The sequence below is a fragment of the Triturus cristatus genome, chromosome 2_1 (genome assembly GCF_964204655.1).
Source record: "Triturus cristatus chromosome 2_1, aTriCri1.1, whole genome shotgun sequence".
Classification (NCBI taxonomy): domain Eukaryota; kingdom Metazoa; phylum Chordata; class Amphibia; order Caudata; family Salamandridae; genus Triturus; species Triturus cristatus.
This window is the reverse complement of record NC_140581.1, coordinates 590,765,350-590,789,623: the sequence shown is the minus strand read 5'-3', so window position 1 is coordinate 590,789,623 and position 24,274 is coordinate 590,765,350. Positions and strand designations below refer to the sequence as shown.

The 24,274-nt window shown below is 42.7% G+C and overlaps 1 protein-coding gene across 2 annotated transcripts in view; it reads left to right on the top strand.

Moving 5' to 3' along the window:
* The window catches only part of SKIC3 (SKI3 subunit of superkiller complex), a 1,406,584-nt gene that overhangs the window by 589,565 nt on the left and 792,745 nt on the right, over positions 1 to 24,274 (top strand). For both annotated transcript variants that reach the window (XM_085632495.1, XM_085632494.1), the window contains exons 22-23: positions 2,631 to 2,692; positions 2,787 to 2,843. In XM_085632495.1, coding sequence (XP_085488621.1) covers positions 2,631 to 2,692; positions 2,787 to 2,843 — 119 coding nt within the window. The remainder of the gene's footprint in view (positions 1 to 2,630; positions 2,693 to 2,786; positions 2,844 to 24,274) is intronic.

Here is a 24,274-nt window from a genome sequence, read left to right as displayed (position 1 = left end):
ACTTCCACGTAGAGCAATCGATCACCGTGCCCACTTTCTACGCTCCTCTACACCCCTCCAAAGAAGAGGAGCGACTTTACTGTCTGGGCCCAAAAACAGCATTGTTGTTCTACCTTGACCGCACTAAAGAGTTCCGGGTGGGTGACCAACTCATTGTGGGGTACTTTGGATCAAGGAAAGGTTGTGCGGTGCAGACGAGGACTATCTCATGATTGGTAGTCCTCTGCATCACAATTTGCTATGCTCTGGCCAAGAAGCAGCCTCCTGAGGGCTTAAGAGCTCATTCCACCAGAGCTCAGGCTGCTACCACAGCGTTTGAAGGTGGTGTTCCAGTCCTTGACATTTGTCAGGCAGCAATGTGGGGATCCTTGCACACATTTATCAAACACTACTGTCTGGACAGTCAAGTCCGATGGGACGGCCTTTTTGGTCACTCTGCCCTGCAGGACTTCCTGGTCTGACCTTGTCTGCAGTCCTTCCTCCAGGACAGTATTGCTTGGGTATCTAGTCAAAGATAAGGAATCTGCGGCTAGATGTCTCTATCAAATAGACAAGTTACTACCTTCGTTAACACTTTATCTGGTAGAGACATGATCTAGCACCAGATTCCTTACCGCCCCACCCATCCTCCACGCACTGTGAACAGGTTTTTTAGGGTTATGGCTGTTCCCGTTGAGGGCCCTAGTTCAAAACACACCTATGTCAGTGAACTTCATGGTTCGGCGCTATTGTTGTGGAACGTCATGAAAAGTAACTGATGTCAGCATGCCAGGGTGGCGCTTATGTAGGTGACACGGACATCACAACAGCAGAGATGACGCCAATGACGTCACACAGAGCTGAACGACGCCACCTAATGGAGCACAAGGGTTTCACTCGAAGAAACATCTTCCGGATCCAGTCTGACACCTGGGAAATTCAAAGGAAAGGAATCTGCCACTAGATCATGTCTCTTCCAGATAAGGCGTAACCGAAGGAAAGTAACTTGTCGGTCAAGCCCTCTGAATATTTTCCAACTCTGATGTATGTTTCTGAAGTACTTGCTTTGACTGTGAATAGGGGCAATATGTGTTAGAGCCCATATATACACCACTTCTCTACTGATAAAGTATTCCGATACCACACCTCACTTATCTTCACTGGTCAACATATGACCTCTGCATGGCGTTTAATCTAATTTAATCTAATATAATGTAAATAAAACACATACATTGAATAATGTTGCTTATGATCAGTTGTGGCATTGGTTCCAATTAAATTTTTCTGGCGTTCCTGGGCATTCTACCATGCCAGAGCCCTCTAGGTCTCACTTGGAGGATATGGGTTTGGAAAAGAAGGGTAAATACAGGTGCGGTAACATCACAATGCTTGTATTCCCGTTTTGGCAATTTTCTCTCCAAATCAGATTACCGGGCGATTTCTATTGAGAGCTGAAAGGTGCTGTTTATTGATTATTCTTTGGAACATCTCTCACTTGTTTGAGGTTGGGACAGTTTAGGCCTGGTGTACTTCTGTCCACTGGCACTAGTAACTGAGTGATCTAAACTTCACGTCTACTATAATCCAACATCCATCAATTAAGCTCTCCACATATAGGTCTTGTAAAAATGTATTCTCCTGCTGTTATTGAATGCTGGTTGTCCACTAGAATATGAGCTAAAAGAGACATTGGATCTTTAGCACCCAGAGACTCTAACAAGAAGACAACATCATCATCAGCTGCAATTAACCACCACAACTGAGTTTGCATCCCAAATAGCCAAGTGCTGATCAGCTAATCATCACTATGTAATGTCCTTCCTACTAAGAAATTGCTCTGGTAATAGCACACAAAAATAGTCTGATTTTCCTGCCAGTCATTTTAAAGTGATCTTGCATCATTCCGAGTGCTTCTATACTTCTGAGACAGTCCTGAATGCTTAGGTATAGGACAAGCAAATAATTTCACGTGTCACATGTCTATTGCCAAGAACACCAATCTTGTTCATTGTCCAAATAAAAACTTCTTATTCTAGCGGAAAGGGCACATTTGCTGCTTCTTTCGTTTGTTTCTGAGCATCGAAGTTCGGTTCTATCAGAATACAACTACCAAAGCTTGCTGATGGCAGATTGGTGGTCTTGCAGGCATCAAGGAAACACAGTGCAGTTGCCTGTGTTTTTGTTCCTTTTACACTGCCTATTAGAAAGTAAAGTTTCACCACCTCCTTATGTGTTCACACCTTTATCCATTTTATGGCAAGGAAAGCTTCTCAAGTAGATTGTTATATTTGCACCTAATTGGAAGCCACAAAAACACCCCTATGTAGATTGATTGAAGCACTTGTTTTGTAATATGAAGATGCCTCATTCACAATTAACCCACACCTCAATACTGTGGCAAGTTGATTGTTTGAGAAGAATTGTATTGTGAACTTAACGCTCATATAGTTTCTAGGTTCTAGCTCTATATACTAACCTTAGTTTACAACTAAGACAACCAGTGACAATAAGCAAATACTGTTCGCCAGATCCAAAGGGTTCTATGAAATAATCTTAGCATCCCAGCTGTACATTTGGTGTATGTATTTGTTATTGAATGTAAATGCCTTTTTATATTGTATTATCTCATATTTGAAACTTCTATATTTCAGAAATCGCAAACTATGCCCTTGCGCAACATGCCTTTATCAAATCAATCCATTCAGAGCAAAATGTAAGTATCACTGTCCATATATTTGTGATTTGATTACAATTGTAGTCTCTTTTATATTTGAATGTCTTGTTTTCTTCTTTTTTTTTTTTTAAAGAATGTTGCAGCTTGGACCAATCTAGGAGTTTTGTATATTGCCAATGAAAATATTGAGGTAAGTTGTGCATTTTAACAATAAGGCACTTTCTGTGCTTTGCTTAACGTATATTAAAGTCCCAATGTGTTTGCTGAAATATTCTGTGTGAAATATATCTCCATATATCTAAGTGGGTTCTGCAAAAGAAATAGTTTCTGGTTGAAAAAGTACACTATTAATGTAAATAGGACACCTGTATGAAGTCATCTGCGTTGGTTTTTACCAGTTGTGGTAGTTAATGATTGTTCCTCACCTGAGATGCCCCTGCATTAGCATCTACCCCTGCCTTAATTAGTTATCAGCCTCCTGAAAATGTTTACCTTCTCGATAAACCTGTATAGAAGGTTCCAACAATTAAATTATTTCAGCAGGTCCCAGAACACCCAGCTTTTTCATAACACTGGTATAAACTGGCATTCTAAGAACATATTAACATTACTCCTAATGCAGCACCATCAAAGGAGCATGCTAGACACCTCTCTATATTTTCAAACAGTAAATAAACACCCTCATAGCTTCAATAAAAACAACACATACATTTTAGGAGCATGTTAAATATACATCATGATGTAGAGTGGGTGATATTTCTTGTAAAGCAAAATCTTTTAATTGAATCGGTATTTTATAACTCTTTTAGGACTTTGTCCTTCTTCATTCACAATATACTTATCCTGTCCAAGATCAACCAAACTTTATTTCACCCCATTTTAATTCTGCCCTCACTTCTCTATTTTAACTACCGTTTGCAATCTCCCTGCCTTCACTCTCTTCACACTCTCCATTTTTGTTTGCTTTCTTCAACTAATTCCTGCATTTCCTTCAGTCTTTCATGTGGTCTATCTCATCCTCATCAATTTCCACTTCTTGTTTATCACTTAATACAATACGACCACCACACTATTGCTTCACTCCACCTAATGGAATTACTCAATTCTTCGCCCACCTAGATCTCCTTTAGCCATATTCATTCTTTTTTTCAATCTTACTGTTTGTCATTCCTTAATGAGCACTTCTCACTCACCTAATCTCCTGTCATACCATTCTTTATTCACTTTCTGCATTTTTTCCATACATTGCCTCGGTTCCTTCAGGTACCATCTTTGACTACCTGATTATCCATGAGCTTACTTGCTGCTGGACACTCTTCATAGCATTACTCTAACTGGGCTAAAGCCCATGACATCACTGACTATCAATTGATATGGCTCCGTTTCTGGTTGGGGTTCTCCCTTGGGATTCTTTTGTGTAAGTTTGAGTATTGTAGGAAGCTAGCTCTCTATATACTACACCACAATGAGTCACAGTGTGCAGAGAGTCTAGTGGATCCCCAGAGACCTCACAGAGGCTAAAGTAGATAATACTAATGCTCTTTTTTTGTGGTAGTGTGGGCGAGCAGTTAGGCTTATCAGAGGTGTAGGAGGCTGGCTTATTAGATGGTGCACACTTATTTAAGTGAAGCACCTTGCACTAATCCAGACAACCCATATGGTGATTTTAGTGGTCTTAAACAACTATTGAACGCTCTCTAAGTGGTAGCTGTGGAAAACAGCCTTCAGGCTTAGTCCAGAAGGAGTGTTAAGCAGCTTGTTTTACCAGAATTAATCATATTGTGCAAGTTAAAACAAAAAAGAACCACACAGTGTAGTTATAAAAATAAGTACATTTATTATACACACACTCACTAACACATTGGTATAGCTCCTACCCGGATATATCAACACAATACACACAATACTTCAAATGTAAACAGGTAAGTAAGCACAAATACACAGTGGTCTCCAGGAGGAGACCAACCCATATACTAAAGAAGTGGAAAGTGAACTGCGACCGAAGTCGGGACTTTGTCCAGCAGAGCTGCAGGCACAAGGAACCACTCAAGGTAAGTACCCAGGCACCCCATGGAGGCTGTGTGCAGAGTGGAAACACACCAGCGTACTCCATGCAAGTCAATGGGAAAGCCTCTGTTGCAGTTTTTAAGAAGGACCCTGAAGAACCCTGTGGAAGAAAGAAGGTTATAGAGTCCCACCCATGTATACCCCAGAATATCTACACTAGGTAACCCGGGTGCATTGGTGCGAAGGGATGTCAGAAACCGCCGTTGACCACAATGGAGGACTTCAGAAAAGATGCCGCTGGAGAAGAAGGTGAGAGTCCGGTGGAATCCATGGATGGATTCTTGAAGAGAAAAACCTGCAAGTAGAGGGGACATTCTATTGCACTCGGAAGTGACCAGGAGAAACGGAAGACCAATGACCACCGATGAGGGAATATGCAGGAGTGATGACTGTGATCTTTTCACTGCAGTTGTGAGGACCAGGTGATGCTGTGGAAGACCAGGAGTCGTTCACGATCTGTTCCGCATCAGAAGTCAAGAACCAAGGGGTAGGTGTCCGGCAGGAGCACCAACAAGCCTTGGCAGCAGCAACAGACGTGGCAAATGAAAAAGGTGCAGCGTTGAGACCAGCACGGTCCAAGGGTCTCACCAAGTGCAGGAGAGTCAGAGCAGGCCCTGACCAAGCAGGGGAGCCCACTGAAGCCAAAGAAGATCCTCAGGCTGAAGGCACAGAAGTCTCAAGAGGACCTCGAGCAGCTCACCAAAGATGCAGGACCACAGTGCAGAGGATGAAGTGAGAACGAAGATCTTGGCAGGAAGAGAGGCTGGAGTTTCTTGTAGCCTGAAGATCTCTGGAGGACAAAGCCAACACGCATTGGCATTGGCAATGGCAAGTGGACACTGGGCACAGGGGTTCAGTTCCAGGAGTTCTGACATGGGATACTGGCCTCAAACTTGTCGTAAACAAATGTCTCTAACAGATTCCCACGTGGTGTGTCTCTGATGTTTGAGGTTGGGCCCTGACTCCAAGTCAGGCGTAGAGTATGCCCTGGTGCACCAAGGTGATTTGAGAGCGTGAGGTCACGCTGTACATCACCTGGCTCTAAAGGAAGTCATGAGACTGCCACTTCCACTGAAGGTCAAGGACACAGAACCCTTCCTGGATCTGGAGCCAGTCCTGCATCATGTCGCCGCGATCCAAGTTTTCATGTAAAACCACAAAGAAACAGAAGACGTCCAAGCGGGCCTCGTCCCAGCCTCGCCACTCTCCATCTAAGAAATTGCGAGGATGTCCAGCTGACTCACAATCTTGCTAAATTTCCGGTTCCCCTTGATGAAGCCTGTTCTGCAGCTGATTCCGCTTCACCTAAAATTCCCAGGTTTGTCGGCTACACCACTACAGATCAAGGTGTTGAAGGAGGTCATGCTCCTCATTTTTGGCACTTTACCTGCTCCCTCTGGCGCACCTTTGGGCACCATGGATCCACAGAGGTCTCCAGGTTACTGTGGCATCTGTGCCACCTGAACCCATTTTGAGTTCAGCTCTTACCCCGGAGCTGATTCAACACCCGGCACTATGATATATGCTGGTTCCGGCTCAGTCAATGTCTCCGATGTTGGAGGAAGATGTCAATCTCATTGTTCTGCCCGAGTTAAATTAGTCTCGACCGAAGCCATGCTCGTGCTCAGTCCTGCCCATCAACCCCAATACATTCTGCCTTTCATTAAACAGTGCCTTGCCTAGGAGCTGCCCTCCAATGCGCCAACAACTTTCTGGATCAGTTAGATCAGAGCCAACCAGCTTTTGTTGATGATGATGGGGACAAATTCTCCCCACAATGTTATAATTACACTTTTTATATGTATTTATTGTTGAATGACATGTTTTACATTGCATTATCTTACACAAACTATTGCTCAGCATGCCTTTATCAAATCAGTTCCAACACTTGGAAAGGAGCGCTGTTGTGCTTCGTATAGTACTCAATTAATTATTGCTTTCATTAAGAACCCAGTCCAAAGGCAAGCTTGATTTGTAGGAAAAGTTCCATTTATTTCCTCAAAAACCAATATTTTTCAAAAGCACTTAATCCAGGCACTCATATAATATTAAATCATCAGCCTACGCATTTCATCCCCACGTCATCAGGGCTGGAAAAAAGGAAAAATACATCTGTCAATTTTGACCTATAATACACTTAGGAAATTAGCAATTACATAGTCCAGTGCTGCCTTTGTACCTATTAGTTAATCAAATTCAAGACATAACATTCAAGCCTGTCTATATACAATCTAACATCCTATTGTTGCTCTATTGTTGCTCTAAAAAGTAAACCCATTCGTAATTCTAATGAAGTAATGCTCATCATGTCTTCCCCTCTACTTAACATTCATACTACCATATTTTTAATTGCTCATGTTTAGAGAATAACCCTGCCACAATTATTTGAATATATAAAAAAAAATCAAACCTTTTATTTTATATACATATATAGTGACAATTATTGTTGATCTTCCATGTAGCCCTATTCACACTAAATCAGAATAAACTTTATTCAATTTTAGTCATTTAAAATCATAAAAGCGTCAAGATAAAAACATTTAATACAAATAATAGTCAAATAGACCATGAAGTTTCAGATAAACGCATACTCCATTCATATACAACTCCATCTGTTACATAAAATTGCAAGACAAGATTGTGTGCTGGAAGGTGATAAAATAAAAAGCATTATCATAATAGATTTTAACCCATAATACTTTTCCTTACCCGCAATATGGTTTTCAAAAAGCCAGACATAGCACCCACACAATAGACACTCTCCAATATTCATTATTCATCTTGCCCTTTCCCTTGTATAAAATTTAAAAAAATAAGGTCACGTGAATTGTAGATTGTGGTGATACATTATCACAAGGACAATAACACAGATCTCTAGACCAATTGTTTACTGCTGGATAGCTAACCAGGTGATGGAAGCTACCAAACCTGAATCTGGTTTGAATATATCGATCATATCCCGCAGTACACCAGTCCAAATAGGGTTGAATACGATATGTTACCAAAGTCATTTAATGCTGGACCACCGTACATTTCTTCATTTCCAGGGCAGCTCGTAACATCTCTAGATGTGCCATGCATAATTTTTTTAACTACTTTCTTGGAATAGAACTCATGGATTCCGGAGAGGTATAAAAATCTGTTCGTCCACGATCCATCTAAAATCTTTTCACGTAGTTCAACCAAGTGATCTTACTTACATGGTCCAGCTTCATAGAATCCCTAATGATTTCTCTATTTGTCCCTGTGCTGCAGGAAATCCAAACTCGATGCCATAAAAATGTCAGTAATGTAATAAATCCCTAACTCACTATGACAATTAAACTGGGGAACTCAATGGCTGTGCTAAAATAAACCTTAAAGTGTTTTCCACTTGTTGGATTTATGATACATCATAAGAATGCCATATTCCCACCCCATATATTGCTATACTTATGCACTCGGCTTGGTAAATTTTGAGAACAGTTCCTGGGGGCCTTTTGCCCAATGTTTTTGCTAAATTAGCAAGAGCTGCTGTTGACCTCATAAAAAGGAGACACCTACTCTTTACCGCGGGAACCCAAGAACCTGCGTGCTCAAACAGGACGCCCAGGTACGAGAACATATTGATGGAATCTATCCTACTATCCCCTAGTGGCATACTACTACATTTGCGTCTCCCTCTCACACACGACATTACAAAAGTTTTTTTCACATTTAGTTTTAGGCCTCGATCATCCATAACACCAATATATGAGGCAAGGGTTCTCCGTAAACCTAGCTGGGTTCGGGCCATGAGCACTGCGTCGCCCGCGTAGAGGAGAGAAACAGTTGGCTTTTTATTAATATATGGTGGATCTCTCGCCCTTTTTTCCAGTTCCTTTTCTAGTGCATTAGTATATAGAGTGAAAAGGAACGGGGCCAAGACTAACCTTGTCTCACGCCCCTCTCCACAGAGAACGGCGCAGTGCATTCACCTGTTAGTCCATGCCTCAACCTAGCTGATGCCCCAGAATATAGCTGCCTTAAAAATTGCACCAGTATCGGGTCAATATTTAGATCCATTAAAATGCTTCACAGTTTGTTGTGCATAACACAATCAAAAGCGGCGGATAAGTCAACGAAAGCTACATAAACATTTTCCTGCCTTTGCCCGTGTGTATTTCTCAATTAAAATATTAAGATTTAAAACCTGTTCACTTGTCTGCAGTCCCCGTCTAAAACCATATTGGACATCACTCAAAATATTGTCATCTTCTGCCCAAATTTGCAATCTATTCAAGACAACCCTTCCTACTACCTTCACTAAAGAGTCTAAGAGGGATATTGGGCGGTAGCATGCCGGATTTTCCCGTTCCCCTTTTTAAAAAATAGGTATTATCACGGACTCTGACCATGACTTAATGAAGCCCCTTTGCACAGCATGCTTCTACAACCCGAGTCAGTAGTGGGGACCGTAATAAAGAGATTGACTTAAATAGATCAATAGGCAGACCATCGGGTCCTGGTGATTTTCCACCTTTGCTGGCATTAAGAGCCTCTGTTACTTCATCAGAGGTAATATGCAGTTTGATAGGCAAAAAACCAATGGGATCACCCCGTTGGTTACTTTCGGGGGCAATACTGTTTTCTACATTCCCGTTGGCACTATATACATTTGAGAAAAAGTCTATCCATGTTTTCTCATCTATAGCAACCGCAATAGTTGCACCATACTTATTAGTGAAAAACGAGGCATTGACTGCCTTCCAAAACAAGGAGCAGTCCTTACTCAAAGATGCTTCATATAAAGTAGCCCATGCTTGTTCTTTTAGCCCTTTCTTACGATTTTTTCTGGCCAAATTATAAGCCTTCCTACATTCTCATATTTCCACGCAATTCCTCTCAACCCTGTGAAGAGCAACTTTCAGACGGCTATATGATTTAGTGCAGTTTGAGTCAAACCATCATTTTTTCTCATCACGGATTCCCTTATTTTGAATTCTGTGCACAATTTGAGTTAGTAGGGTAATTTGGGAAAATGTGCACAGGATGTCATCATGTGAAGAGCTTTCCTGTAAGCACTTCATATTATGGTCATAAGCTTTGGTGATAATCTGTTTATTCATCTCCTCTGAGTTTTTGCTATCCCAGCGCAGAGCATAACCATTTTGTCGAGTCAAAACAATGTTTTGGGTCCAAGTCGTGCTACTATTTATTATCTGTGCACCCTTTTTTGGCAAAACTATTTTAATACTAAGGGGAAGATGATTACTCATAACGTTAGAGTGGGTTTTGAAATGGTCAAACCAAGTGGCATAACGGTTGGGAACAATAATGAAATGTATTGTAGATTGAAATCCTCTACCTATAAATGTGTAATCAAAGTCCACATTTGGAATGCACATATTAGCAAAACCCAAGTCACGTACATATATAATTTCGTTAAGCTTCTCCCCCCTTTCTAAGTGTGTAAAGTGATTTGTGTCCTCTTCGGTTTCTGTGCCAAAAACCCCACAACCGACTTGTGTACATAAGCAAACATTAAAATCCTCTCCCCAAATCGTAATCACATCAGGGCCTTTTGACCCCCCGCCGGCTTTTCCCAGATCGTCACTGAGAGACTTTAAAATCTCACCAAATTGACCCTTACCCGTATTATTGGAAACATTTACAACAAGCACTGCTATATTTGAGTCCAGATAAATAAGTACAATTTGATAGAATATAACCGACTTTATCATTTCAATTTTTCTAACCCCTAATAGATTTGAAATATTCACACATATCCCCCCCTTTTGTCTTCCATGGATTGACCATGTTGCTTGTCTTGTAACCATCTATGTGCACTTAATCCAACAGCCAAGTCTCCTGAAGACATAGGATGTCAAATCTGTGAATAAAGTCAGTCCAACTAGAATTACTCACTTTGGATAGAAGACCAGCAACATTTCAATAGAGCACACTAATATTCTTGGAGGCTGTTACATTATGAATAAGTACGATTTGACTATCTGAGGCATATCCGGACCCATCAACCCTCCTTGTACCACTTTCCGTACTTGCAGCTAATGTTACTCTAAACGTTATCCCGTCTGGGACTTCCAAAATATCAGTTTTCTCAAGTAGGCTCTGCTGTAGTACCCCGTTATTTTCAGACACAGTTAATTCACTGGGATTTTGATTTATGGTATTGACTATACAGGTACACTGATCTTTACTGTCCGGGAGTCAATCATTCTCATCCAAAGATTGGAGAACCCCAAATCTGTTTGACACCTCTATGTTATAAATCATATGTTTATTCGACAAAATTGGGGAGTACTGATCTTTAGGCCAGTTGGGGGATTTGGGCTGATAGAAAAAGCCCAAGGGGAGAACTTTTATACCGGGAACAGAAATATTTTTATCTCCCGTTCTAATCAGGATTTCACGAACCAGTGAAGGAATACATAGAGAGAGAACAATACAGTCCCCTCGAAAGATCTTCCTGCTTGTACCCACCCATTAAACGCGCCTAACCATCTTGAAAGCTGTAAACATTTCATTAGTCAGTCCTGTTCTTTTCCCCAGGTAATGAATAGCTATGTTCCTAAGGGTAACACAGGTTTCATTACCCCATTCAGGAGAGCCACAACCACTGTATAGGGAGTGGCTGCAGGAGGTAGATTTAAGATCTGCAGTAAAGGTTGATGATCATGCAGTTTTAAAGTAGTAGACCCTGCTTTTAAACGTAAATCACGCGCCGCTAGTTCTCCCTGCCGTTCTACTAGTCTATCTTTCCCTGATTCTCTACGCTCGTCTGCCTTTATTAGCGAGCTATTACTTTGCATAGTTACATATGGTTTAGTGGGTCCCATAGCTCTAGTAATCCTATCCCTCTCACCTTGCTGACTGTCAGTACTCTCAGCGCTAACGGTTAATTTCTGGCATTGAGATGTAGCTACGCTATCCACGCTACTGCCTATTTTCTGTTTACTCAACCCATCCTTAGAATTAATGATATCTTGATTCGCTATAACTCTTTCCAAACCTGATTCTATATTTGCCATCTCACCTCCAAGGTGCCTATAGATTGTTTAACATACTTAGTTAAATAAGTAATCAGGCTTAATAGTTTATTAATTTCGCCTGAAGGGAAAGCAGTGCCCTTGTTTTTAATACGAGGCACCAGATATTTAACCTTTTGAATCGGAAGAATACCTTTACCCTGCTGAATTTTAGCTTTAGGCTTGGCAATACCAATCAGAGTTGGGGTCTGATGTATGACTGAGAGCAAGTTTGTTATGTGGTCATTAGTCAACGGATTACACAGTTTTTTGGGCAGAGGTGGCAAATCGGCCTCCAAATCAATATGGGAAATCTCATCGCTAATGGCCTGAACACAGCAGTTTAGTTGTTCTGTGATAGCGATTTGTGGAGTACAGGCTTCCCCCATCTCATTATTTTGTAAAGCGTTGACCTTACTATTCAGTAGCGCCCCTTGTGAGTCCATATTTAATGACTCTTCTACAGTTGAAATTTGTTTTTAGTAGCACCAACTGCCCCCGTCAAATAATTCAACAAAGTCATGTTAGGAGCTCGTGGTTTGTTGGTTAACTGTTAAGTATTAGTACTGCGTAATTTCCTTTTACCCATCTTAACTAGGCAAATAGGCAAATCACTACTTGATCAGCAAAATAACAATTCGAGGAAAATAAGCCCTTAATAGCCACAAATAAACCCCCTACTGGAAAGTAAAGCGATATAAATGCATTCACAACAAATAAATAGTTCAATACCCTTGAATACCAGTTAACTTGTTCAAGATTGTCCTACGTGAAACTGAAGAGGGGTTGCCCAGCCCAGCCTCCTCTGGGCTCTGATTCGATCAGACGGGCCCGCCCTTTGCTTGGGCTTCGGCCGGCATGCCCGCGCGCGTCCCGCGCTGCGGGAGGTTCGGCCCACTTTATGCACCGCCTGGCGCGAGTTTTATGACGCGTGTGGCTCCTGCCGCAACGCGCTCTGGGTGTTGAAGTCCATGGTGCTTGGGAGCAGAAATAAAGTGCAGTGTGCTGGAACCAGAGACAACAGGTGATGAGCAGAGTTCCTGGTTTTAAAATGCAGCGTGCCAGTCCCCGCTATGAACAAAGTGCAGCGTGCTTTTCAAGTATGCAAAACCGAAGCGATTCTCGGCAGTTCACTAAATCATTTAAATAACATTTTGAACATACCTCAAAGTAAATTCTTATATTTTTTTCTCTTGTATAGCGTCCTTTTAAACTCTGTGTCATCAACTCCACAGTATGGACATTATTATCTAAATAAAAGAAATTAATCCAAATTATATTTCCCACCTACCTATAGGATATCTATCATCCTGAACTTATAGTTTTTAATGATTGAGTTAGTGATTACCTCGTACCCAATTTTTCTGCTAATATTAACAGCATGCCCGACCCACCCAAAACCTTTTTGGTCCAATGTCACTTAGCTATTTTGAGATACAATTTAGAACATTTTGAACATACCTCAAAGTAAACTCCTAAGTTAATTCTCTTGTTAGCGTCCTTTTAAAATCGGTGTCATCATCTCCATAGTATCGAAGTTATTATCTAAATGCAAGAAATTCATCCAAATTATATTTCTCAAAAAACCTGTAAGTAATCTCTCATCCTAAACTCATAGTGTTTGGTGCTTAATTTAGTCAATGCCTCGTACTCAATTTTACTGCTAATCTTGACAGCATGCTTGACCCATCAAAAAAGCCTAAATCCAATATCTCTTCGCTATTTTCAAAAGCAAATTAAACTTCCCTTAACCGCTATTTCAAAGTCCCCTTGAAGTGTGTCCCAAAACAGCCAAGTCAATCTACACTGTTTCACTTATGTCACCTAAATATCAGTGCGTCTTCTTCACACGCTTCTGTGCCTCGGCCTGTCCCGATATATCTCCCTGTGGAACTTGCACCATTCTTGCTAATGTTTTAAACCCCCTGTGACCTGTATTATGATCCTATGACAACCCGTCCCCTTAATAGAGGTTCCCTCTCTGGTCCTCTATTTCTCAGCCAATCATGCCTCAGCATCACTCCGTTTCTTCTTAACGCCTAACCAGCCTGACTCAAGGCGTGGCTACAGCTCCTCATGTGTTACTCCCATCAACTATTCCAAAATCCAAACATCGTCCTCTATTGCTACTGCAAAAGTTTAAAGAATCAATAGTCCTGGTTACGTGTTACCCTTCCCAATCCTCGTATTATCAAAAGGTCCCAAATAAATGTAAAACGAGTATCCGTCCAAGCCATGGCCACGCCCCGCAGTCTCTCTCTCACTTGCGCATGCTTCTATACATCTTCAGCTGCCTGACACCGCCTGTTTCTGGGTGTGCTATAACTCCTCAAGTTTTCACTTTGCCTGTATTTACCATCAGAGTTTAGCCCTCGTAGAAACAACCTCACCCGCATGGAGCTGTGCATGGTCAAAATTAATTACTGTTTTCTATTTCAAAGGATAATTCCTATCCTGCCCTTGATATGCAATGTTGAAACAAACATCAAGCTTCTAATTTATCACTCTTCGTTATTGTAAAGATAACCTCGTGTTGGAATCCCTTCGTAATGATCAATATGAAATAGAATTAAATTAAGATGCACTCATTTATGTCCTCAATTCATGACACTTGAAGCTACTGTCTGTCACGCCCGGAGCAAAGTATGGTGACGCTTCAGCTCCACTTCCTGGTCTAATGGATATCCTTTCAAGGTTCCTATCAACTTAAATCCTAATTTTAGTCCTATTGCAATATCGCACCTGTTCTCTACGAGACACACATGAAGATATGTAAGTTTCTTGTCTTAGGTCAGGCATGGTGATGATTGACCTCCACTTCGTGGTCTAATCAATGCCACTTTCAGGCTCGTAGCAACTATAATCTTAAGCTTATCTTATTGTTCTCTATGAGACACACATAACCTTGTGAACATTTCTTAAATATACCTATAAAAAAAAATATATATGTGTAATGTAACTCACCTTTCAAATCACATCATTCCCTAACACCAACTTCAAAAATCTCTTGACCATCCAACCTGATCACAAAATCCACTGCCTTTCCCCAATTCTCTAGAGTCGAACCCATACCTAGCTTAAAAAGCAGTGTAACTCATTGTCACTATTAAATCCTTGCTGGACTGTTCTGCATTTACTTATCCATCTAGCTTCATGTTACCTTAATCTCAGTTCCCAGCCATCCCCTCTTACATTCGGAATAATTTTTTGTATTCCGTGGAATTTAATTCTCCTTTTAGTAGGATGATGGTCTCTGATATGCTGAAAAACTGGCGATTTGACGTCCACATTTGCTATTGCCCTAGCATGGTTCTGTATTCTGAGCTTGAGTATTCTTTTAGTGCTCCCTATATAGACCTTGGGACATTCACATAGTAACACATAAATCACCGCACAACTGTTACAATTGATAAATTCCTTAATGAAATAACATTTCCTAGTGTTGTATTGAAACTCCTTGATACAGTTAATTTCTAACTCACAAATATTACAAGATCCACATATATAGAATCCCTTAGGTTGCTCAGGGAGCCAGTTCCCCCCCTTTTGTATGTATGGGTTCTAAATAGTTCCTTGTGATTAAATTCCTAATAGTGGGACATCTCCTGTAGGTCACTACTGGTTTGTCTGCAATGTTCAGTTAAACCTGGTACTTCCTTTAGTAAGTTCCAGTTTTTGTTTAAAATCTTATAGATTTTGTTATGCAATGTATTGTATTTTGAAATAAACGCCAGACGTTCGGTGGATTAAACCCTTTCCTTTTGTATTAGTGTGTCCTCCCTTCTCATGGTGCACACCCTGTCTCTTGCCTCATCCAGTCTTTTTCCTGCGTATCCTCTACCCAAAAGTCTTGATTGTAACTCATCTAGGGCCTCATGTAGGAAGCCAAATACCGGTCGGTAACGGCCGATTTTCGGTAATTATACCGTTACCGACCGGTATTTTGGCTTTTGAGATGTAGGGTGAGAATTTCATGATTACCGAATCGGTAATATTACCGATTCGGTAAATACCGAATCATGAAATGAGATGTAGGGGAAGTGTGTGGTGGGTGTGGGGATTCGTTATTTACCACCAACTAAAGGTTGGTGGTAAATGACGAATAGGTGACAAAAAGCATTTTTGTGCACGTTTAAGTGTGCAATGTGGCAGACATACATGCCCTTAGGGCATGTATGTGCACCACATGTGCACACATGGCCGAATCAGGGGTGCAACAGGGTGTCAATGTGACACCCTGCCACCCTTGCATGTGCTCCCCCATTACCGAATCGGTAAATACCGATTCGGTAATTACCAAATTTTTCCGAATCGGTAATATTTACAGACTCATTACCTACATTGCATTTACCACTTCATAAATACCGAATCGGTATGATTCGGTATTTATGAAGTGGTAAATGCCAGCCCACCTACATAAGGCCCCTAGTCTTTTCCTGAAATCCTCTTCTTGACTACAGTTCCTTCTAATTCGCCCCATCTCACCGTACGGTATTCCTTTAATTACTGACTGTGGATGTGCACTATCTGCCCTTAGAATTTAATTAGTGTCGGTTTCCTTTCTAAAAAGTTTACTATGTGTTTTACTGTCCGAAGTAAACAATCGCACATCCAAAAATTCAATTTGATGATTATGATGACACATAGTATATTCCGCATTAAACTCATTGCAATTCAAAAATTCCACATGCTCCATTAGTTCTTGTCCTGAACCTCTCCAAATTACTAGGATGTCTATAAAGCGGCCCCAAAATAATATAGAGTCTGTCCATTTAGCTGCTCTCCTGCTTCAGGCATGCTCCCTCTCAAATAACCCCATAAAGAGGTTCACGTAAGAGGGAGCACACTATCACCGAAAGGAGGTGTTACCGTACCTCGTGACTTGGAAAGACCTCTTTGAAGAAAAACAACTTGCAAACATCCATACCCAACACTAGATGGCAGGAGTATGCAAAGCATGTGAATCTTCAGCTCTACATGTCAAGAATAGATGCTTGTCCTCACTTATCTTATGTGTGCTCCCTTTGAGCTACTACATCTCCTTACTTTGAAGACTGCTTTCTTGCTTGCCATCACCTCTTCTCAGGGTGAGTGAGCTTCAAGCCTTATCTTCCAGACCATCCGAACAAAGTATGCTGCCGTACTAAGCCCTCTGTTCTGACCAAAGTGGTTCCCTCTTTCCACATAGGTCAGACCATCACATTGCCCACCTTCTTCCTGCCTCAGCACCCTTCCAAAGAGGAGGTTAGACGCCACTGTCTGGAACCAAAACGTGTGCTGTCTTTCCATCTTGACCTAACTAAAGACTTCCGGGTGGACAATCAACTCTTCGTGGGTTATGTGGGCGCCAAGAAAGGCTTGGCAGTGCACAAATGCACCATCTCTCAATGGGTTGTCCTATGCATTAATATCTGTTATTCTTTGGCTAAAAAGGTACCTTCAGTAAGACTTTGCGCCCACTCTACTAGGGCGACGGCATCTACTTCTACTTTAGGACATGGAGTTCTGCTGGCATCTGCCAGGCAGCCATGTGGGCATCTGTGCACACGTTTACTAAGCATTACTGCCTGGACAACCAAGTCCGGATAGACCGCTTTTTTGCCGTTCTGTTCTCCAGGACTTCCTGGTGTGAACTTAGTTCACAGACCCACCTCCAGAGTTGGACTTGCTGGGGTATCTTTTCTAAGGTAAGGAATCTATAACTACGGTTTCTTTGAGATGAACAAGTTACTTATCTTTGTTAACGATGTATCTGTAAGAGACATTAGTAGTTATGGATTCCTTACTGCCCCACCCATCCTCCCCGTTCTGCGAACTGACTTTTAGGGTATAGGTACTTCCTTCCAGGGCCCTAGTTATGTGCACTAGTGGTCAGTGTCTTTCATAGCTCTGTGCTTCTGTCATGGAAAGTCGTGTCGGTACTGACGTCAGTGCGCAGGGGCGACGTCTAAGTACACATCGCAACGTCATCCCAGCGACCACGACGACGAACGTGGGGTCGACCGACGCCACCGACTAATGCTCAGGGGTACTGCTAGGAAAAAGTTTCTCCGGATCCAGTCTGATGACTGGGGGTAATTCTAAGGTAAGGAATTTATAACTACTAATGTCTCTTATAGATACCCAAGGTAAGTAACTTGTTCGTTTTGTGCCGTCAATCATTTTCACCATATCATATGGGATAAGAAGTTTGAGTTGCAGACTTAGCTTATCAATATGTTTTTTCCATGCTTAGTGTCCCATGCACAAATTTCAGACTGAGCTCTAAACTACAGTAACACTATTGTTCGGGGCATATGAGCTGTAGATCCACACACTTATGCATAGATCGCCATCTGGTGATGGGCCCGGAAGAAAGTCACGAGATAGGTGGCTCCTCCTTTGGACAATAGTGTGCATGGGCATCGACTCCATCGTCTGATTGTTTTTTTTTCTGCCATCGGGCTTGGATGTGTTTGTCGCGCTCCAGTTCGGTGCCGCTACCAATCTAACTTTCGACGCGCAATTCTTTACCCTTTCTCCGGTATTGTCTCGATCGCGTTCCCTATTCGACGCGCATCTCTACAAAATCAAAACCGTTGATTACGTTCGTCGACGCAGGCCCTCGGGCCTACCTACGCCATTAGACCTGGCTCATGGAAAGGACTCCTTTTAAAAAGTGTCCTCAATGTGGATCCAAATTTCCACCCACAGATCTACATGAGGTGTGTAACCTCTGCCTTTCGCCGGTGCACGAGGCCAAAGACTGTCCAGCTTGCGCCTCTTTCCACTCCAAGAAAATGATCCGGAATCGTCGAGCTCGAAGGAACATGGCTTGATCTTCAACATCCATTCCAGACAACATCTTCTAAGAGGGCGTCGATGTACCAGAGCATGAGCGGGTAAAAGAAGGCGTCCTCATCGCTTCCGAAGCCGACGACTTCGAAATCGAAGACATCACTCCAGGGCAGCGGGTCGTGACTACTGACGTCGACCCACCCCCAAAAAGGCTTCGGTAACACCTTCACGCCTAGGTGCACACCGGAACAAAACTTCCCACGCCCCGCCCTCAGTCCCGGCAAAGAGGTCGACAAACAAGCCTTCAGGTCACTCAGGATCGAATCACCCTGTTGTCCATGCAGAAACACCATCCCCGGCACCCAAAAAGAAACTGCTGTCACCCTTTGTGCCGACCACTAGTTCCACATCGGTGTATTCGGCACCGAAACCTCCTGGTACCGAACCCTCCACACCGAAAAAACCATCGGAACCGACCAAAAAAACGCTTCCGAAGAGCACAGACACTCAACCTTTGGAACCGAAAAAACCCTCGGAGTCGAACAAACAATCGGTTTCAAAGATTCCTTCGGAACAAAAGAAACCTCACGATCCCAAGCCTAAGCAATGTAAACGAGCTCCGGAACCGGTGCCACGTAAACATTCGGAAACGAAAAAATCGGCACTGAAGCAACAACCTCCACAAACCAAAAAACTCTTCTAAAAGACCCCAAAACGGGTCAACTCATACTCAGCTCCAGGAAAAGGAAAATGGAAACGCCTGTACCGGCTCCATTGCCACCAAAGAAGAGAGACGTTGCCACATCTCCTCTCAGAGTTCCTTCTCCACCTCCTCCTCCCCCTCCCCCTCCACACCACTCTCCTACCCCATCTCCACTTCCCTCACCATCTCCTCCACCACAGCACGATGATGATGATACCTCTGAGGACGGAGGAGACCATGAACCTTTAGATGAACCAGGTCATCCTGATTCCCCAGGGGACCCATGGTACAACTTTGGCACACCAGATGCCCCTGATGTACCACAGGAAGATATTTATCCTTCTAGACCTTCCCCTCCAGAAGACATTATGGGGTTCACACAACTTATACACAGGGCTGCACATTACCACGGGGTAAATCTCCACACAGACCCTGTAGAAGATGATTTCCTAATGGACACATTTGACACATCGCAAAGATCCACCTCTGTTCTCCCTATGTTAAAGGGGGTAATTTAACACGCACCTGAGGTGTTCAAAGCTCCCGTAAGGACTAGGGTTATTAAAACCAGAATCGAAAAGAAATATAAATCTGCCCCAGCTGACCCTGTTTATATCACAGGTCAGATCCCATTGGATTCCTTAGTGGTCTCCAACGCCAGGAAAAGGGCTAACTCCCAAACATCAGGCGATGCTCCACCTCCTGATAAGGAGTCCAAACTATCAGACGCCTCTGGCAAAAGGACAGCGTCACAAGCAGCCAACATATGGCGAATTGCAAACACACAAGCCTTGCTGGCTAGATATGATAGGGCACACTATGACGAACTAGAGACCCTCTTACAACATCTTCCAGATAAGTACAAGACAAAAGCCAATGACCTCATTCAGGAGGGTAAACTTATAACCAATACCTCCATTCGTTGTGCTCTAGATGTGGCAGACACCGCCTCCCAAGCCATCAACACAAGTGTTCTTTTACGTAGACATGCATGGCTACGCATTTCAGGGTTTAACCCAGAAGTACAAACTTCCATACTCAACCAACCATTCGATCAGGAACATTGATTTGGCCCTGCTGTAGATTCATCTTTAGAAAAGATGAAAAAAGACACAGACACCGCCAAATCAATGGGAGCCTTACAATCGCAAGCCCCCAGACGTTCCTTTCGTCGCTCCTCTTATAGAGGCACCTCTAGAGGTGATTCACCATAAACCTCACAAAGTCTTACCTACAACCGTCCCACATCCAACAGTATCGCGGTGCTACAATAAACACCTCAAAAGGCCTTGCATATCCCAGTCCACCCAGGATAGCAAGCATACAAAGTCTCATTACAAAATTCCAACCACAACACTCGATTCCAGCTCGAGTGTTCATGCAGCTCATAGGGATGATGGCCTCTTGCATATTCATAGTACCACATGCCAGACTCCACATGCATCCCCTACAGGAATGCTTAGCACGTCAGTGGAACCAGGCTCAAGGTCAGCTGACAGATCTGGTGTTGGTGGACGGCCGCACGCATCACAGTCTGCACTGGTGGAACACACAAAACCAAACAAACAAAGGGCAACCGTTCTTAGAGCCGGTTCCACAGATTGTACTAACAGCAGACGCATCCCTCACCGGCTGGGGAGCTCATTTATTACATCATATCGTCTAAGAAAAATGGGACACCTCAGCAAAAATTACTCCACATCAATCATCTAGAGTTACTAGCAATATTTCTGGCATTATAATCAGTTCAGAAACAAATAACAGGCAAAGCTGTCTTAGTCCGCACCGACAATATGACAGCAATGTACTATATACAAAAACAAGGCGGGACACGCTCCTTACAGCTCTCTCAATTAGCGCAGAGCATATGGAGGTGGGCTGTTCCTCAAAACATTTTTCTCCTAGCCCAACACATTCAAGGAGTCCAAAACAGCATAGCTGGGTCTGTTAAGTCCTCAGACACAACAGATTCACGAATGGTAACTTCATCCACAAGTTCTTCAACCGTTTTTCCAAATGTGGGGGCAGCCACAGATAGATCTCTTCGCTACACATTACAACTCAAAATTCCCAAGCTTCGCCGCCAGATATCCACACCCATTGTCCAAAGGCAATGTGATATGGATAAATTGGTCAGGCAAATTTGCGTACGCTTTTCCGCCTCTCCCACTCATTCCATTGGTGGTGCTCAAACTGCAGCAACACTCACTGACACTCATCCTAGTTGCTCCAACATGGGCCAGACAACCATGGTTCACAACACTGCTGGAACTATCAGTGGTCCCACACCACAAACTACACCTCTCCCCACACCTCTTAACACAGAACCCTGGAGAGATTAGACACCCGGACCTAGCACAGCTCAACCTAGCGAACTGGCTCCTGAAGTCTTAACATTTGGTTACCTTAACCTACCCCCTGACTGTATGAATGTTATCAAAGAGGCTAGATGCCTCACCACTAGAGCCAGCTATGCAGCCAAGTGGAAAAGATTTGTAATATACTGTAATAACAACAGCATCAATCCTTTAGATGGGTCTATTCAGCACATCATATGTTACCTACTACATCTTCAAAGGTGTAATCTAGCATACACATCTATTAGGTTACACCTCGCTGCCATAGCAGCTTACTTACAAAATAGACAGCACTTGTCATTATTCAGGGTACCTGCCATTAAAGCATTTATGGAAGGCCTTAAAAGAATCATTCCTCCTAGGGTACCACCCTCACCAGTGTAGAATTTAAACATTGTCCTTACAAGACTAATGGGCCCTCCATTCGAACCTCTGCATAAATGCGAGCTACAATTTCTTACATGGAAAGTCGCTTTCCTGGTGTCCATCACTTCTCTTAGAAGAGTCAGCGAGCTACAAGCACTAACTATTCAAGAACCATTTTTACAACTCCATCATAACAAAGTGGTTCTAAGGACAAATCCCAAATTCCTCCCCTTTTCATCTCAATCAGTCTGTTGAGTTGCCAGTATTCTTCTCGCAACCACAAACAGTCGCAGAAAGAACTCTTCATACTCTAGACGTAAAAAGAGCACTGCTTTATTATATTAACAGAACAAAACCTTTTCGCAAAACAAAACAACTTTTTGTATCCTTCTCACCGCCACATAAAGGCAATCCTCTATCAAAATCTGGGATTGCAAGGTTGATTGTCAAAGGTATACAAATTTGCTATACCAAAGCAAAGCGTACATTATCTATCCCCCCTAAAGCCCACTCTACCCGAAAGATGGGAGCTTCAATGGCATTTTTAAGGAACATTCCCTTAGATGATATCTGCAAGGCAGCTACATGGTCCACACCGCACACATTCACAAAACTCTATTGTGTAGATGTGCAGGCAAATCAATAAGCTAGTGTGGGCCAAGCTGTACTTAAAACACTATTTCAAACTACTGCAACAGACACTGGTAATCGCCGCTAAGGAGGAGTACTGCTGCAATCTATGCATAATTGTGTGATCTACAGCTCATATGCCTCAAACGGAAAATGCTACTTACCAGTATGCATCTGTTCTTGGCATGAAGGGCTGTAGATCCACATACGCCCACCCAGCTCCCCTGTTACCTTTATCTGTTCCAGTATTATCTTATTTAGATACAACATACATGGACATATTTTTCTGTTTCTTACAAAACTCCATCATTTCCCTTCTTGGCGAAAAAACAATCTGACGATGGAGTCGATGCCCATGCGCACTATTGTCCAAAGGAGGAGCCACCTATCTCGTGACTTTCTTCCGGGCCCAACACCAGATGGCGATCTATGTATAAGTGGGTGGATCTACAGCTCTACATGCCAAGAACAGATGCATACTGGTAAGTAGCATTTTCCTTTAAGCTCATTCTGTCCCTGCAAGGAACAATCAAGCGGCATTGTTTTCTGGCATGACATGGGGAGGAACAGGGCAAGTGGAATGAGGAAATGGACGTGGTGGTGAATTTGAATGTTTTTTGCACCCTTGAAACTGGTTAGGTAGAAGAGGAATTGTGGTGGGTCCAGGCTGGTAAGGATGATACGTTGAGTTTGGTGAAGAAATATGTGGTGGAAGGTTGCCCCCTAAATCTCTTAAAGAGTCCTATACACTCATTTGCACAAGCGAGTGCAGATTTTGGTCTAGCAAATGGGGTTGTCTTTTGCAACAATGTGTGGGTCCCCTCTGACCCCCCCCCCCCCCCCGCCCACCCCACCCAGGTGTTCACTTAAGCATTATTTCTTTGTGTCACAGGTCCAAATAGGGATATCAGCCTTCAAGGGTTTGTATAGGATGCAGTTCAGGTGACACCTAACTAACTTGGGTGCAGAACATTCGGTCAGAGAGTGTCAGGTTTGCATATCCAGAGTTATAAATGTGAAGACCTCATGTACCTCTTTTCAACCAGTTCGCTAGCCTAAATGTGCATCGCAGACAGTGGGGTTTGATATTACCAGGCACTTTCACAAACTACCCTCTCACATATAGTATGCTCTGGTACTCATCAATTTTCATTCTAAATGGCTGTAGGTTAAGTTTGCCTAGAGAGCAATCACTTCAGAAGATTTAGAATTCCTCAAGAACGTGTTCGCCGAGGAGGGCTTCCCAGAGATGATTAAGGATAATAGGGTGTAACTTCCTCTGAAATATCAAGTTCCCTCCATCTTCATGGTACAACTTTTCTAATGACTGCTGTTTATGACCCACAATGCAATGGGCAGGTTGAACGATTTAACAGTTTTTTCAAGATAGAGTACAACGTGCCTTTTTCCATGGCCATCTGTAATTGGTTGTGGGCCTACAGAATATCCCCAAATAGTGACACATGTACCAGCCTATTCTTAATGAGAGGGAGACATTGCACCTCAGAACTAGGTCCATGGTTACACAAGGGTAAGCTTCTCCAGGGCAAATCCTATGGTTCCAAACTCGGGAGGCATGCAGATTCTCCAAGGACTCCTACGAAAGAACTCTTTGATAAGGCCATTAGAGTCAGATCTCCTCATTTTGTTGTGGGATATTACATAATTATTTGCTAATCAGGTCAGATAGTAAAAGGGAGTTCAAAATTCTCCT